This window comes from Corythoichthys intestinalis, chromosome 20 (assembly GCF_030265065.1).
Source record: "Corythoichthys intestinalis isolate RoL2023-P3 chromosome 20, ASM3026506v1, whole genome shotgun sequence".
Classification (NCBI taxonomy): Eukaryota; Metazoa; Chordata; class Actinopteri; order Syngnathiformes; family Syngnathidae; genus Corythoichthys; species Corythoichthys intestinalis.
The window spans coordinates 24,900,661-24,914,716 of NC_080414.1; the positions used below are offsets into that span (position 1 = coordinate 24,900,661).

The 14,056-nt window shown below is 38.3% G+C and overlaps 1 protein-coding gene across 3 annotated transcripts in view; it reads right to left on the reverse strand.

Annotated features, from left to right (window-relative positions):
- LOC130908435 (E3 ubiquitin-protein ligase HECW1-like) overlaps window positions 1-14,056 on the reverse strand; it is a 110,796-nt gene that overhangs the window by 68,653 nt on the left and 28,087 nt on the right. For all 3 annotated transcript variants that reach the window (XM_057823852.1, XM_057823853.1, XM_057823854.1), the window contains one exon: window positions 12,813-12,907. In XM_057823852.1, the coding sequence (XP_057679835.1) occupies window positions 12,813-12,907 (95 nt within the window). The remainder of the gene's footprint in view (window positions 1-12,812; window positions 12,908-14,056) is intronic.

Genomic DNA, 14,056 nt, shown 5'->3' on the forward strand with positions numbered 1-14,056 from the left:
TTGCCTTCTTTCCAGGGCTTATATAAGACTTTTTCAGTGATCCCTCATTTTTTTGCGGTTAAAGGGGACCAGAACCCGTCGCGATAAGTGAAAAACCGTGAATTTTTGATTGTTTGTTTTGTTTAGTGTTCAATATATTTAGCATAGATTTAGCATTGGAAAGAGATACATATAAGGCAAGTTTTTTTGCTTTTTTTCCCCAAAGTATAATTAAAAAAAACTTTTATGTGTATATATACACATAAATGGGTTTTAAGCACTTCAAATGTAATAACCATGATAAGTTTTAAACATGTTACTGTCCCTCCGAGTCATTTTTAAACAAGAATAAAGTAGAAAAATGCTTGTCTTTATTAAATGCTTCATTGAGTGAGTCCACTCAAATCTGCTCAAGCTGCCCACTTACACACATTGAGTTGACACAGCAACTGTGAAATGATTGCAAATGATTGACGTATGAGGTGCTTTGAAGTTTCGACTTCCAAGCATCTCTGGCAATAAGAGTGTGATCGCATCGGGACAGCTCATCTGTATTTATTCATTCATTTTTTAATTGGAGGGGAAAAAATCCACGATGGACTGAGGGCGCGAAGTTTGAAGCGTGAAGTAGCAAGGGATAACTGTATTTTTTTTGCGGCTCCAGACATGTTTTTTTTTTTGGTCCAATATGGCTCTTTTCACATTTTGGGTTGCCTACCCCTGACCTATACCATCCAAACTAGCCTCTCCAACAGTCAGATTATTGAATTTGTCCATATAAACACAGCCAATTACTGTTTATTGAAAAGTTTGTTCAATAAATTGCTAATAAATCCACATGACCTATACTAAATCAAAAAAATCTATAACACTTTTTGATTTGGTATACGTCATGTGAATATTTTCATATGTATATGTACTGTATAGTTTAGTGTAATCCAATGTAAGGCCTATATACAAATAGATTATATAACATGTGAAGTAACTGACACTATAAAAGTTATAAGAAAAAGTTAAAAAGTAAAATAAATGGGGACACAATGTGACAGTGAATCAGACTTCTAAAAAGCTATATTCCCTAAACCAAGATGCTGAATGAGCTCTGAGGGCTTATGCAATTCTCTGGAAGCAAAACAACAACAGAGATAGGACTGAAAACAAAAGGATTAGAAAGAGACAGATGTTTGGAGCAATTCAGTCTAATGAGATGCTAATCTGCCTAGGCTACTACAGCCTGAAAGTGTCAGCACAAATGTCCTTTATTATTACTATTCTTATCTAAGAGATTAATCAAATTTCAACATCTATCTGCACCACTTGGCATGTGAAAAACTTGTGGACGTTTAAACATTTATAAGGTAAGAGAATCTTATAATTTATGATGAAATAACAGTAAAGCTTTCACAAATAAAATATAACTAATCCCTAAACACACTATGAATTGGACATCAGCGTCCTGGTTCTGGAATTTTTTTCCTTTAATGCATTATGATGCTTTTAGGACAGAGTGGTTGACTCAGTCTTAATGTGGATGAAGCAAGACAAAAAAGTGCAGCGGAGGTCATGTCAGCTCACTGAATTGCTGTTATTTAATGTGGATCTCTTTGGAGCCATGTCATGTCTCATGGTTTTTCTAATATCCTGCTAGGCAGAGAACCATAAAGTTACCCTGACATATATGAAAAAAAGCCATTATGAGAAAATCAATCAACTTACCAGAAAGTAATTACTAGCGCGGGACTCTACAGCATAAAAGTTTTACCGTGAAGCTGTGCCGTGTGAAAGTGTTTTTAAATCGTTGCTCAATTCATGTTTTAGTAAAATATTGAATATTACTTTGATTTTATTCAATTCCTTTCCAGTGTTGTTTTTGGTGCCCCTTTAAATTTTTGTCTTAGTCTTCTTGTTTTAGTAGATGTTGAATAACAATGTTTTCTTTTGTAAAGTAAAATAAAAAAAATACTCCAAAAATAAATAAAACTTTCCAACTATTTCAAATGAACATGGACAGATGAGCACATATTGTAGCGTTTACAAGGACAACGCAAACTTGGTGATAATACACACTCAGCAGGAAATAGAGTTTAAGAGGATGTTCGGCATTAGCGTTAGCCTAATTAGCGAACGCAAATACTCTGCTAACGCTAGGAGTTACATTTAGTGTGTGATGATCACTCAGCACAGATCTTTAAAGGCTAAAGCAACATTGCATAGTCTCTCTCGCTAAGAAAACAAATCTTACCGTGTGTGCAAGCCTTAATGGAGACTGGAGACGACATACTGGTGAGTGCAGCACGTCACGAGTGACACAATCAGAAACTGCAACGATGCTGGCTAACTACCAGTGTTGTTAATCTTACTTTAAAAAAGTACAGTTACAAATTACTTCTCCCAAAAAGTAATTGCGTTAGTAACTCAGTTACCTGAATGTAAGAGTAATTACTTAATTGGCAAAGTAACTGGTGATAATTTTCATGTTTTTTTTTTCAAAAAAAAAAAAAAAAAAAATAGAATAAAAAATTCTTAACCCTAAACTTAACTAGACACATGTATTTTGTGGATATTGCAATAACTAGATAGTAACCTGTGCTATGTGTGGAAGTCATTTAATGTTGTGAATTGACCGTTAAAGTTAAAAGTTAAAATTGCTCCTGTTATTGCATTAGTTCCCTTCTGTCTATTTTCGACGTGTCAGATTTAAAACTGTTTCATCATTTAAAGATAGATTTAAGTTAAGTTTTGCCGATTTAGGAGCATTTTAGATAAAAAGTCCCTTAGGTTTGCTAGCAAGGTTCTATGAAGTCTACTGCTTTAAGATGGCGGCTGTTTACTAACGCATCTAGTTCTTTATTGTACATGTTGCTAATGCCGACGTGTCTGTCATTTGCATCTAGTTCTGTATATATGTGATATCTACCGAAGCATTATGTGGGCGTGGTTTGTAGGCTATTGGCTACAGTCAGGTATTATTGCAGCCACCTAGCATAGTAGCATTGCGTTTGCAATGGCGTCACACTCCCTTGCCTCCTATTCACTCCTCCTCTGCTCTCTCATCTCCGTGAGTCCGTCTTTTTCAGACTTTTCTCGCGTCAGTCAACCAACATCGTAACGCATAGTAACGCACGTCTTTCCCGCCTCAGTAACGGTAACCGACTTGCAAAGATGAGAAAAGTAATTAATTAGATTACTCACTACTAAAGAAAATAATGCCGTTAGTAACGCCGTTATGTTCTAACACCGTTATTAACAACACTGCTAACTTCACACAAAATGTCGCACATTGTAGTTATGTGACGGAAACTATTGCGCATTTTCATCGCATTCTCGTCTCGTCAGATGAAAACTGGCATTCATCTCGTTATGTTTTAGTCTCCCATAACACGTTTTTAGCTCGTTATCGTCTCGTCGTTGTCATCAAAAAAGTGTTCGTTGACGAAATATTCTCGTTATCGTCATCGTTGATGAAAACAACACTGTTCACTTCCTTGGTTGTAATGTCAGGGCAGAATCAGTTAATCTAAGTAGCACCACATACCAAGTATATAGTAGGAGCACAAAGGAAAGACACCTTTTTCCATTACTCCGTGACTCCCTTAAAGTTACTGGTGTGTCTTTTAAGCCACTAAGATCAATACAAATCAACATGGATTGATGCCTAGCAAGAAACAAATTAAAATACAAACAAATATGGTCATTGTATGATGTAGAAGCGTTATGGTATCGATACTGTACATGATTCAGACTGATTTAGCAGCATAAAACAACATAAAGAATTCTGGTTTGGTACATATAATCTCCTTATGTGGCTGAACCAGGGTCGGAAAGTAATTACTTATACTGATAGTGCATTAAAACCAGTAAATGTACCGTAGTCATGGGAGCAGTGGTTATTTGAACAGCATTTCAGCTTCATCTTTCACATTGTTTTGAAGCGCTGTACAACTGTTCAAACTGCAGTTGTCCGATAATGACTTTTTAACCGATTTCCCAATATTGTCCAACTCCAAAAATCTGACACCGATCTCAAATCGATACCGATACCTGCGGTCGTGGACTTATCATATTCATAATTTTTCAATCATGTATTGTTCATTCAATTTATGCACCATCAATTCACATGGTCTGCTCACATGAAAAATCACAAGCATTTTCATTTGGAGACATCTAATGGTCAATACCCAAACAGCTGTGTTCAGCGGTGACCACCCCTTGTACAAAGTCAGAAGGCTTCTACATTCACTTAGAAAATTTGAAGGAAACATGCATATTGGCCCAAAACCGATAATTAAAAACTAATGCTGATACTATCCAGCATCATTTTAAAGGGAACCCTGGACTTAAAGACCTATAGAGCCTACCCACGTGACGTCACAACTCTGCTCTCCTGAATGGTACCGCCCAATTGTCCGTCAAAACATAGTGTTAACCTGTTACGGCTACGTACATTCCTCCTATTTACGGCGTGTTTTTCTGCTCCTTAACATTAATAATCAAAATGGTGAAGGCGTGTGTGGCTGTTGGTTGCACTAACAGAGAAGATGGAAGGAGAGACTTGAAGTTTTACCGTATTCCGAGGGATCCAAAGAGGAGAGCGAAATGGACGGCTGCAATTCGGCGTGAAAACTGGGCACCAAAAAATCACCACAGACTATGTAGTAGTCATTTTATATCCGGTAAGATGCATTTAAGATATACTTAGAGGGTTTTGGGCTGACAAATAACCACAATTAAGATCATTGCTAGGCTAATCGCCGACAACATACACGTATGTATGTAGTGAGAGTGCTATCGCTAAACCATATAAACATTAAAAGCCTTAACTCCATTGACAAACGACATGAAATACATTAGACTTGACAGTGGATGTTAGCAATAACAAAAGATTTTGAATTGAAAATTTCGTAACTCACCTCTCCAAGCACAAGATAGATTCCTGCCGAATTTTCGTGGACGAGGAACTGTTTCACCCAACCAGCAACGAAGTATTTATAAGCCTCCAAGCTCTTGAAGTTTTTCAAATTTTCGTGAGAATAGGCTGATTTTGTGTGGACAAGATAATATCAGCGTAGCAGATGTCAGGCAGACAGGGCGAAGACAGTGGGTCGAAAAACATCGATTTGGGCATCAAATATGGATCTGGCGACTGTATAGAACGAAGCTTTTCCACATAACGCCTTTTATGCAACACATCCAGTGAGTTTACGGCATCAGAAAGCACCGGGTCTTCCATGAAATGCATTTTAAATTCCTCGATCAATTGAAACCAATGCTAATACAGAGACAAAATGACGGACAATTGGGCGGAACCATACAGCGAGCACGTGGTTTTATGACGTCGGTGGGTAGGGTCTATAGGCTCAAATGAGCCACAATTGTTCTCTTTTACTAAAATATATATTATTAGAAACACATAAAATATTGCCATTGCTTTAAACATCTATAATATTTTGTACATGTTTTGACCGACGGAGGGCGCCATGTTTTATGCATGCAATGGAGACTCGTGGTGATGACCTAGTTAGTCACTGTCACGAGACGAACACTACCGGGTTACTCCAATTCCTTCCACGCGGCGAGACGTCGAACACATGATCACATTGGTTAAAAGCGGCGAGTACTTACTATTTGTGTTTTTATTGATTCTTTTGTTACCTTTTTATTGCCTTAAAATGCGTTTTCGTGTGTTTATCTCTCATATTTTTAAGCATTGTGTTTTCTTGTGGTAGCTTTAAAGAAGATTGTTGATCTGTTGACCACATTAGTCACGTAGCATATTTAAACAACTCTTATTTGATATTACTATGTTTATGTATTTTCTTAAGGTATCTTTAGTATTTTCTGTCCGTATGCATCTAAACAAAACAAGCTGAAAATGCACGGTAGTACTTTGGGTATCAAATTCGCCTCTTGTAGATGTTTTGATGGTGTAGCACATTTTGGCAGAACACCGTTTATTTTCCTACTCTCGTCTCGTCTCATCCCGTCTTTCCTGTTCATTTTGCTTTTGCTGCTCTTTTCGTGAAATCTTGACAGTGCTGTCATGCTAATTAAAGTTCCTCTCGGGTTCAAATTGATAGGAATGAACAGGTGACATGTTGAATATTTGTTTATGTTTAGAGTCATACTCTGGAATCCTGGCAGCATAACCATGTGACGTCACCGCCCCGTGACGTCAACAACAATGGCGACCTGCTAGTTAAACTAATTTAAAAAATTGTATAAAAATGAAAACATCAAGAGGGGTTTCAATATCATATTATTTTAACTCATAATCACATTTATCCTTTAAGAACTACAAGCCTTTCTATCCGTGGATCTCTTTAAAATACTTTTAGCGGCTGATATTATCAGCTATCAGAAAATATCTTTTTTTTGGAGACATCTAATGGTCAATAAGCATAACTGCTATGTCAAGCTGTGACCAGCTCTTGTACAAAGGCAGAAGGCTTCTACATTCACTTCAAAAGTTTGAAGGAAACATGTTAATTGGCCCAAAACCGATAATGAAAAAACGATGTCGGTATTATCCGATATCATTTTAAAATGCTTATATATCGATATATTATTGGCTACCTGATCATGTCGGACAACTCTAGTTAAAAAAAAACATTGTTTATTGGTAATGACAATAATCATAACACTTCTGCAATAAAACATGATACTGTAAAAGTGCAATAGAAAATGTGTTATGGCACTCTTTTAAAAATAATTCAGTAGAACAAATATGATATGTAAAGAAATAGTACATTTTGAGCTTTACCCAAGCTATCCAGCAGAGCCTCATCCTTTTTGTGCTGCTTCTTTCATGATGACTGAGTGGTAGCAGTCCCAGCTGAAGACACATGCAGTCCATCGCATGCACACATAGATTTACTTCCGTATAAATAAGTAGCTTTGACCAACTGGAACAAACAAGTCCTACACATCCAACTCTACCTATGTTGTGATGTTGAATCACTTAATGGAAATTAACTCTCCCCCCAAAATGTGTCAAATCCACCTATACCGGACTGTCCTCTGTTATCTTGACTCCACCCTCCTGCTCTCCTATCAGTGGTTATTTTTATTCCTTTGTGCTGAAGAAGCGAGTATAGATCAAGTTCTCATTCCATCAGCATTTCCAAAGTGCCCACAGCAGCAGATTGAGAAGACATACATGGAAATACAATCCCTTCTCGCACTATAAGCTCTGCCTGATAAACATTTCCGAACGCAAGACCTACTTTCGTTACAGTCTTGGAAGATATAAAAATATAATTTTGACCTCTAGGATGCATTGGTGCATTCTAAACTTTTGGTTTCAGCATGTGATAACGTCAAATAATGTCAGAAGTGGTGCTTGAATTTTACAAAATCAAAAGCGATCATGATACGCTTTGTCATGGAGATTTCCCAAATGAGACTGCTCTGACAGAAAGACCTCAAAATTGAAGTGAGTATGTCTGATCGTTGCCAGCTAAGATGGAGTGTGCTTGATGCAGATGGATGTGTGGAGGCTCCAAGTCAGATTCAACCAGAATATAAAAAGGAATTTGAGGTCTGCGGATTAAATTGATGCAACATTTTGGAGAACAACTTTGTGGATCACGGCAAAGGCTATCAAAAAAGGCAGATCGTGTCCATTCATGGAATAATAATTTATACAACTTAATTGCTAAGAGCATGTAGCATCAGTTTAACCCTTGACTGAATGTCACAATATTTTTTGGGGGTGGGGAAAAAAAGTAGAGGTCGACCGATATGGGATTTTCAAGTGCAGAGGCCAATACCGATATCTAAAAAAGTTTCCAGCCGATTGCCGATATCCAAAGCTGATATTTGAGGCCGATATACTTTTCTTTTTAAAGCACGTAGATTATGAAAGACAATTAAAACTAGGCCTGCAAGCAGGACTGAACGGGCCCTCGCAATCTTGCGCAACTCGGACGTCACGCAACTCGGACAGTGTGCAGGTCAGGGTGGTGGCAGATCGTCCTCTCTAATCACCTCTTTAGAACCTAACATGCTCGAAAGTCGGCTCTTTAAATTCACACACCTAATAGATAAAAACCCCTATTGGAAAGAGTACTACAAAAAAGGAGGCGCTACTGAGCTGTGCAGCCAAGCCCTTATTCAAAACCAAAATGAATCTTCTAACTGGGCCAATTCGACCAAGTGTGCCAAATTCTGTGGCTCTATAAGCTGCCTGAGTCTCTGAAAAAAAAAAAATCCTTTTAATGGCGAACAAAGGGTCATCACGGCAACAGACAGAGACATGTGGATATGGGCCGTGAAATAAGTATTACAAAAGATCTTGAAATTACAATGACCAACCTGAAAAGAACTGGACATATATTAGAAAAAATTAGTGACTTTCTATTGCCACTAGTTGGCGCTGTAGGGTTGATGCAAATGACCCTTACAGGACCCTTCAGAGTATGACTCAACAAGCACGAGATGTTTGGCGGAGATGTGTTGTAGAAGTTATGACTGTTCAAAACTTTTGGTGAGACAAAATGGGTTCAGTCATTTTTACTTCTCCTGTTGGACCCTTCTGCTTCACCCAAACCTCAGTATTTTTCATCAGGCACCTGAACACATGTCTTAAGGCTCCCCTCTTGCAGGTTTGAGGTGAATAGATTTTTTTTCCTTGGAGGAGGAGCCTGTTTCGTAAAAAAAGGCATTTCCTGTTCCCACTAGGTGGCGCTAGGCCTAGTGGGTAATATTTCAATGCACTCTTGTTAAGGGTGGGATCCCGCACATACATGCCAGATATGAAAAAGATTGAACGTTGTTTCAAGGAGCTATTAGTTATTTACTGAATTTGTCATTTTGCCGAAAAAATGGCTGACTTTGGCACCACGCCCAGGTCAGACCCATGAATGAAAACGCACCATTTTGAAAATTTTAGATCTCCTATGTCTCCTGAACAGTCTAACCAATTTTGAAGATGATCCAACTAATTTCCTCTGTGACAAGGTCTCAAATGTGCACCCTGTTAATTGATAAACATTTCACATTTGATCCAAAATACCCGATTTCCTGTTGGGTTTGGAATATGGGTTCAAGAGACATTTTGGAGCAGTTTTGCACAAGGTATCGACTCCCCAAATTTCATAACTCTACGTTAAAAAAACCTAATAGGAAACGCCTTTTTGAAAAATTCAAGGGGGCGCCACTGAGCCATTTTGTTACATTTTTTTGTAACGCCATAAGATTATCGAAATCCACGCAAAGCCGCATGTATGTGCACAATTTGGTGAGTTTTCGTGCATGTTCAGGCCTCCAAATGTATACTTTACTACAAATGGATAAAAAATTCATATTCGATCCAAAATAACAGATTTTCTGTTGGATTTGGAAAATGGGTGCAAGAGACTTTTTGGAACAGTTTTGCATAAGGTATGGACTCCCCAAATTTCATTGCTCTACGTTGAAAAAACCCAATAGGAAAGGCCTTTTTTAGAACTCCTTTCTGTCGCCACTAGTTGGCACTGTAGAGTTGATGCAAATGACCCCTACCAGACCCTTCAGAGTAAGACTCTCAACAAGCACGGGAAGTTTGGCGCAGATATGTTGTATATCTGCCGAGTTATGACTGTTCAAAGTCTTTTGCGAGACAAATTGTTGACGGTCATTTTCACTTTCCTGTTTGGACCCCTCCGCTTCAACGAAACCTCAAAATTTTTCATCAGGCACCTGAACACAGGTCTTAAGGCTCCCCTGATGCAGGTTTGAGGTCAACAGATTATTTTTCCTTGGAGGAGGAACCTGTCTCGTAAAAAAAGGCATTTCCTGTTCTCACTAGGGGGCGCTAGGCCTAATGGGTAATATTTCAATGCAATCGTGTTAAGGGTGGGATGTCGCACATACATGCCAGATATGAAAAAGATTGAACGTTGTGTGAAGGAACTATTAGTCATTTACTGAATTTGTCATTTTGCCGAAAAAATGGCCGACTTTGGCACTACGCCCAGGTCAGACCCGTGAATAAAAACGCACCATTTTAAAAACTTAAGACCTCATATGTCTCCTGAATAGGCTTACCAATTTTGAAGATGATCCAACTAACCCCCTCGGCGAAAAGGCCTCAAATGTGCACCCTGTAAATCGATTAAAAATTCATATTTGATCCAAAATAACCGATTTCCTGTTGGGTTTGGAATATGGGTGTAAATGCTTTTTTGGAGCGGTTTTGGACAAGGTATAGACTCCCCAAATTTCATTGCTCTACGTTGACAGACCCTAATGTTATAGGCCAATTTTAAAATTTCAAGGGGGCGCCACTGAGCCATTTTGTTACATTTTTTTTCAACGTTGCAAAATTATCGAAATTTACAATTTTCCGCACGTATGTGCAAATTTTGGTGACTTTTCGTGCATGTTCAGGCCTCCAAATTGGCCGTTTTCATTTGCCCTGAAAAAAAAAAAAAATAATAATCCTTTGCAAAACAATAGGGCCTTCGCACACCTAGTGCTCGGGCCCTAATAATCCTTTGCAAAACAATAGGGCCTTCGCACGCCTAGTGCTCGGGCCCTAAAAATAGCTTCAACAGCTTCAAATTTACAATACAGTGATCCCTTACTTTGCGCTTCAGTCCATCGCGGATTTTATTTTCAATCCAAAAAAAAAAAAAATGCAGATGAGCTGTCCCGAGCCGATCGTGTAGTCTTACTCCCCCTCCCTCCCTCGCTCTCCCTGCTCTTTGTTCATCAGGGCTGCACTCGAGTTGCTTATTAAAGTTAACGATGATTGACAGATGATTGGGGTTGATGTTTTCAGAGACACGAACTTCAATGCGCCTGATGCGTCAATCACTGTTTAACTTGTTAAACAGTTGCTGTGGCAACTCATTGTTAGCTGCGAGTCAGCAGCTTGAGCGGATTCGAGTGGACTCACTCAATGAAGCTTTTAAGCATTGTTCTACTACTTTATTCTTGTTTAAAAATAATTTGGTGGGACAGTAACATGTTTAAAACGTATCATAAATATTACATTTGAAGTGCTTAAAACCAGTGATATATATATACCTTCCCTACCTACCCTAATCTTTTTTAATTATACTTTGGGAAAAACATGTCATATGTATCTCTTTTCCAATGCTAAATCTGAATAAATACCGTATTGGCCCGAATATAAGACGGCCCTGATTATAAGACGAGCCCCTCTTTTTCAAGACTCATGTTTGAAAAAAGACTTTTGGAACACCAAATTAATGTTTATACAGAAAATAATTACAGTACATCTGAAACAAATGATTATAACAATATATTTGAGAGAAAAAGCATGGAAAGTGCAATCACATTCGTAAATGAATGGCTTATGGTTTTTGAAATGTAAATAAACCCATCTATTGTGATTAAACAACAAAATTGCAATATGGTGTTATACTTGTATAGCACTTTTCCACCTTTCAAGGCATCAAAGCGCTTTACACTACATCACCATCTACCTACTGGTGACGCAGCACCAGAAGCAATGTGGAGTTTAGTATCTTGCTCAAGGATACTTAGGCGAGTTCATCAGGACAGAAAATTGAACCCACAACCTCTGGGTTGGGTGACAACTACTCTACCACTGAGCCATCCACACATAACTGCATTAACCATCAAAGTGAGGTCTAACTGTAACTGTAGTCTTGAAACAAATCTGAATAAGGAAAAACATTGCAATAAAATAATGCAAACTGGTTAAACCTAGGAGTAGCTGATATCTGTCATGACAGAACATAACTCCTCAAGTTTAGCATTCGCTTCAATGATATCTGGCGCCATCTAGCGTCGTGAATGGGTATAACGTCCAGACCCTAAATATAAGACAACTCCCACTTTTTCAGTGTACCCACTTTTTCAATACTGTACATTGAAAGTTTTTTTTTTTTGTGCTACTTCGCGGCGGGCTCTGGTCCCCATTAACCACGAAAAACAAGGTATCACCGTAGTTTTATCGTACACACATAGTTTTAATATTTACAACAGCGATGCTAATGCTACAACAGCGATGCTAATGCTACGAGTTACATTTAGAGTGTAAGGATCATTCAGTAAACACCTTAAAAGGCTAAAGCAAAATCGCATATTCTCTTAAGCAAGATAAAAAAAAAAAATCTTACAATATTTACAAACCAGGCAAGCCTAAAGCTTCCTATATAGTAGCAGCCTGCCTTGAACCTGCTGCAGGGTCCTTCCGGGGTCCTAGCGGTGGCCACAGCTGCTCACACAGATGCCTGATAAAATCCTATTCTATCCTATTCTTATTTTTTGTTTTGGTTAATCGGCCGATGGCGATGTTGGAAAAAAAAAATCTGTGTATCCAATTTATCGTCCGGCCTATAAATCGGTTTACCTCTAGAAAAAAGACTGACTAGCATCTCAAAATGGATCGTATTCTACCGCAGAGATTATTATCCTTGTTAATAATAATGGTTTCAAATGATTTGCAGCACAAATCAAAGCAAAATTCCAAGTGATAATGTCAATGAATCATTAATTTCCCCTGTAACAGCCATTTCTTGTCAACTGCAAGTGAGGAGTATCAGTACACAGACTCAAAAGCTCACAAAGGTTAAACACATTCCCTCGGGTCTCAGCACCACACACAGAGCAACCAATGCGATTAGCTGTTGAAGTGACAAGGACATGATCTTTCATTGGCAAATACTGCCAGCTGTGCTCAAGAGGGAAAAGCTGAAGGCACAACTGTCACTCAGTAAACCCGGCAGTTCTGGATGAATGTTTTTCCCACTGCTTCTATGTAAGCAGAGATGATAAACAATGCAACTGAATCATGACTCGAAAGCGGGGTCCTTATAACAGCAGCATATAATCAAGCTTTGATTTGCAGTAAGACTTACAGAAACTGGTCCTTTTTTGATAGTTAGACTGGGTGTCGTTGCCCTCAGTGCTCCGGTGACACCATGGTAATACTTGAAGCAGACCAATGTCTCAGCTGTGGGTCGAACATGGCAGGGATGGGGGGAAAATAGTTAATTCGGTTAATACAGCTGATAAAAAAAGTATGCAGCAGAGAGAATAAGTGTGCTTATGTGTATTGCTGTATGATTTGCATTTTTGTGTTCCAGCTTCGTATATATAAAGTAGCATTTTTTTGAAGGTATATAAAAAAATGAACTGTATTATTGATGATCTAGTGTGTTTCATATTATGTAAGATTTCAGTTTATTTTAAGTTAAGTTGTATGATAATTTGATACATGTATATGGTTTGTTTGTGCATTTTGATTGTTATTTACATCTTTAGCGCTGCAGTGCATGTTAGGAGGCATGTTGGACGACAACAGTATTGACAGCAGGTGGCAGCAGAGGTTTATTGTCTCCCCCAAGGGAGCAGTGATGGCCAAATGAAGCTTCTTGAAGCAATCATGGTGGTTCATTTGGTTTTATGACAATCTTATGATGCCGCTGTCAAATAAAGTGTTACTAAATACCATAACTAGCGACTAATGAAACAACTGGAACAGTAACTGAAGAAATAATTAGCGCAGAACATGAATTTTGATTGTTGTTTACATCTTTAGCACTGCAATGCATGCTAGGAGGAATGTTGGATGACAACAATGTTGACAGCAGGTGGCAGCAGAGGTTGACCGTCTCCTCCAAGGGAACAGTGGTGACCAAATGAAGCTTCTTGAAGCAATGAAGATTTGCAGCTAATTGTTTCAAAGCTTCATAGTGGTTCATTTGGTCTTATGACGCCGCTGTTAAATAAAGTGTTATCAGTTAATATCTTTTGATGTAAATATTTCATAATATAGTGAGGACAGCTTCAACTTATAGTCCACTGGCAGCTTATCTACAGTATGAACAAATGCCGTTTTCGTATCAAATTTGGTGGGTGGCGACTTATAGTCAGATTTGCCTTATAGTATGAAAATTACGGTAGTTTTGGCTAAGTAAAGCAAAGGACCGTCTCTAAGGTGCTAATCACGCGATCTGTTCTAAAAAATTTTGGACCCATTAAGAAATACTTGTAGGCTTCTTGTCTTGTCTAAGTTAGTGGGGGTTTAATTAGTCGGTGGAGTTGATTTCAACAAATTCCATGCACTTTGTCAGTTACTTGTTAGTTTCAGGGCTCCGGA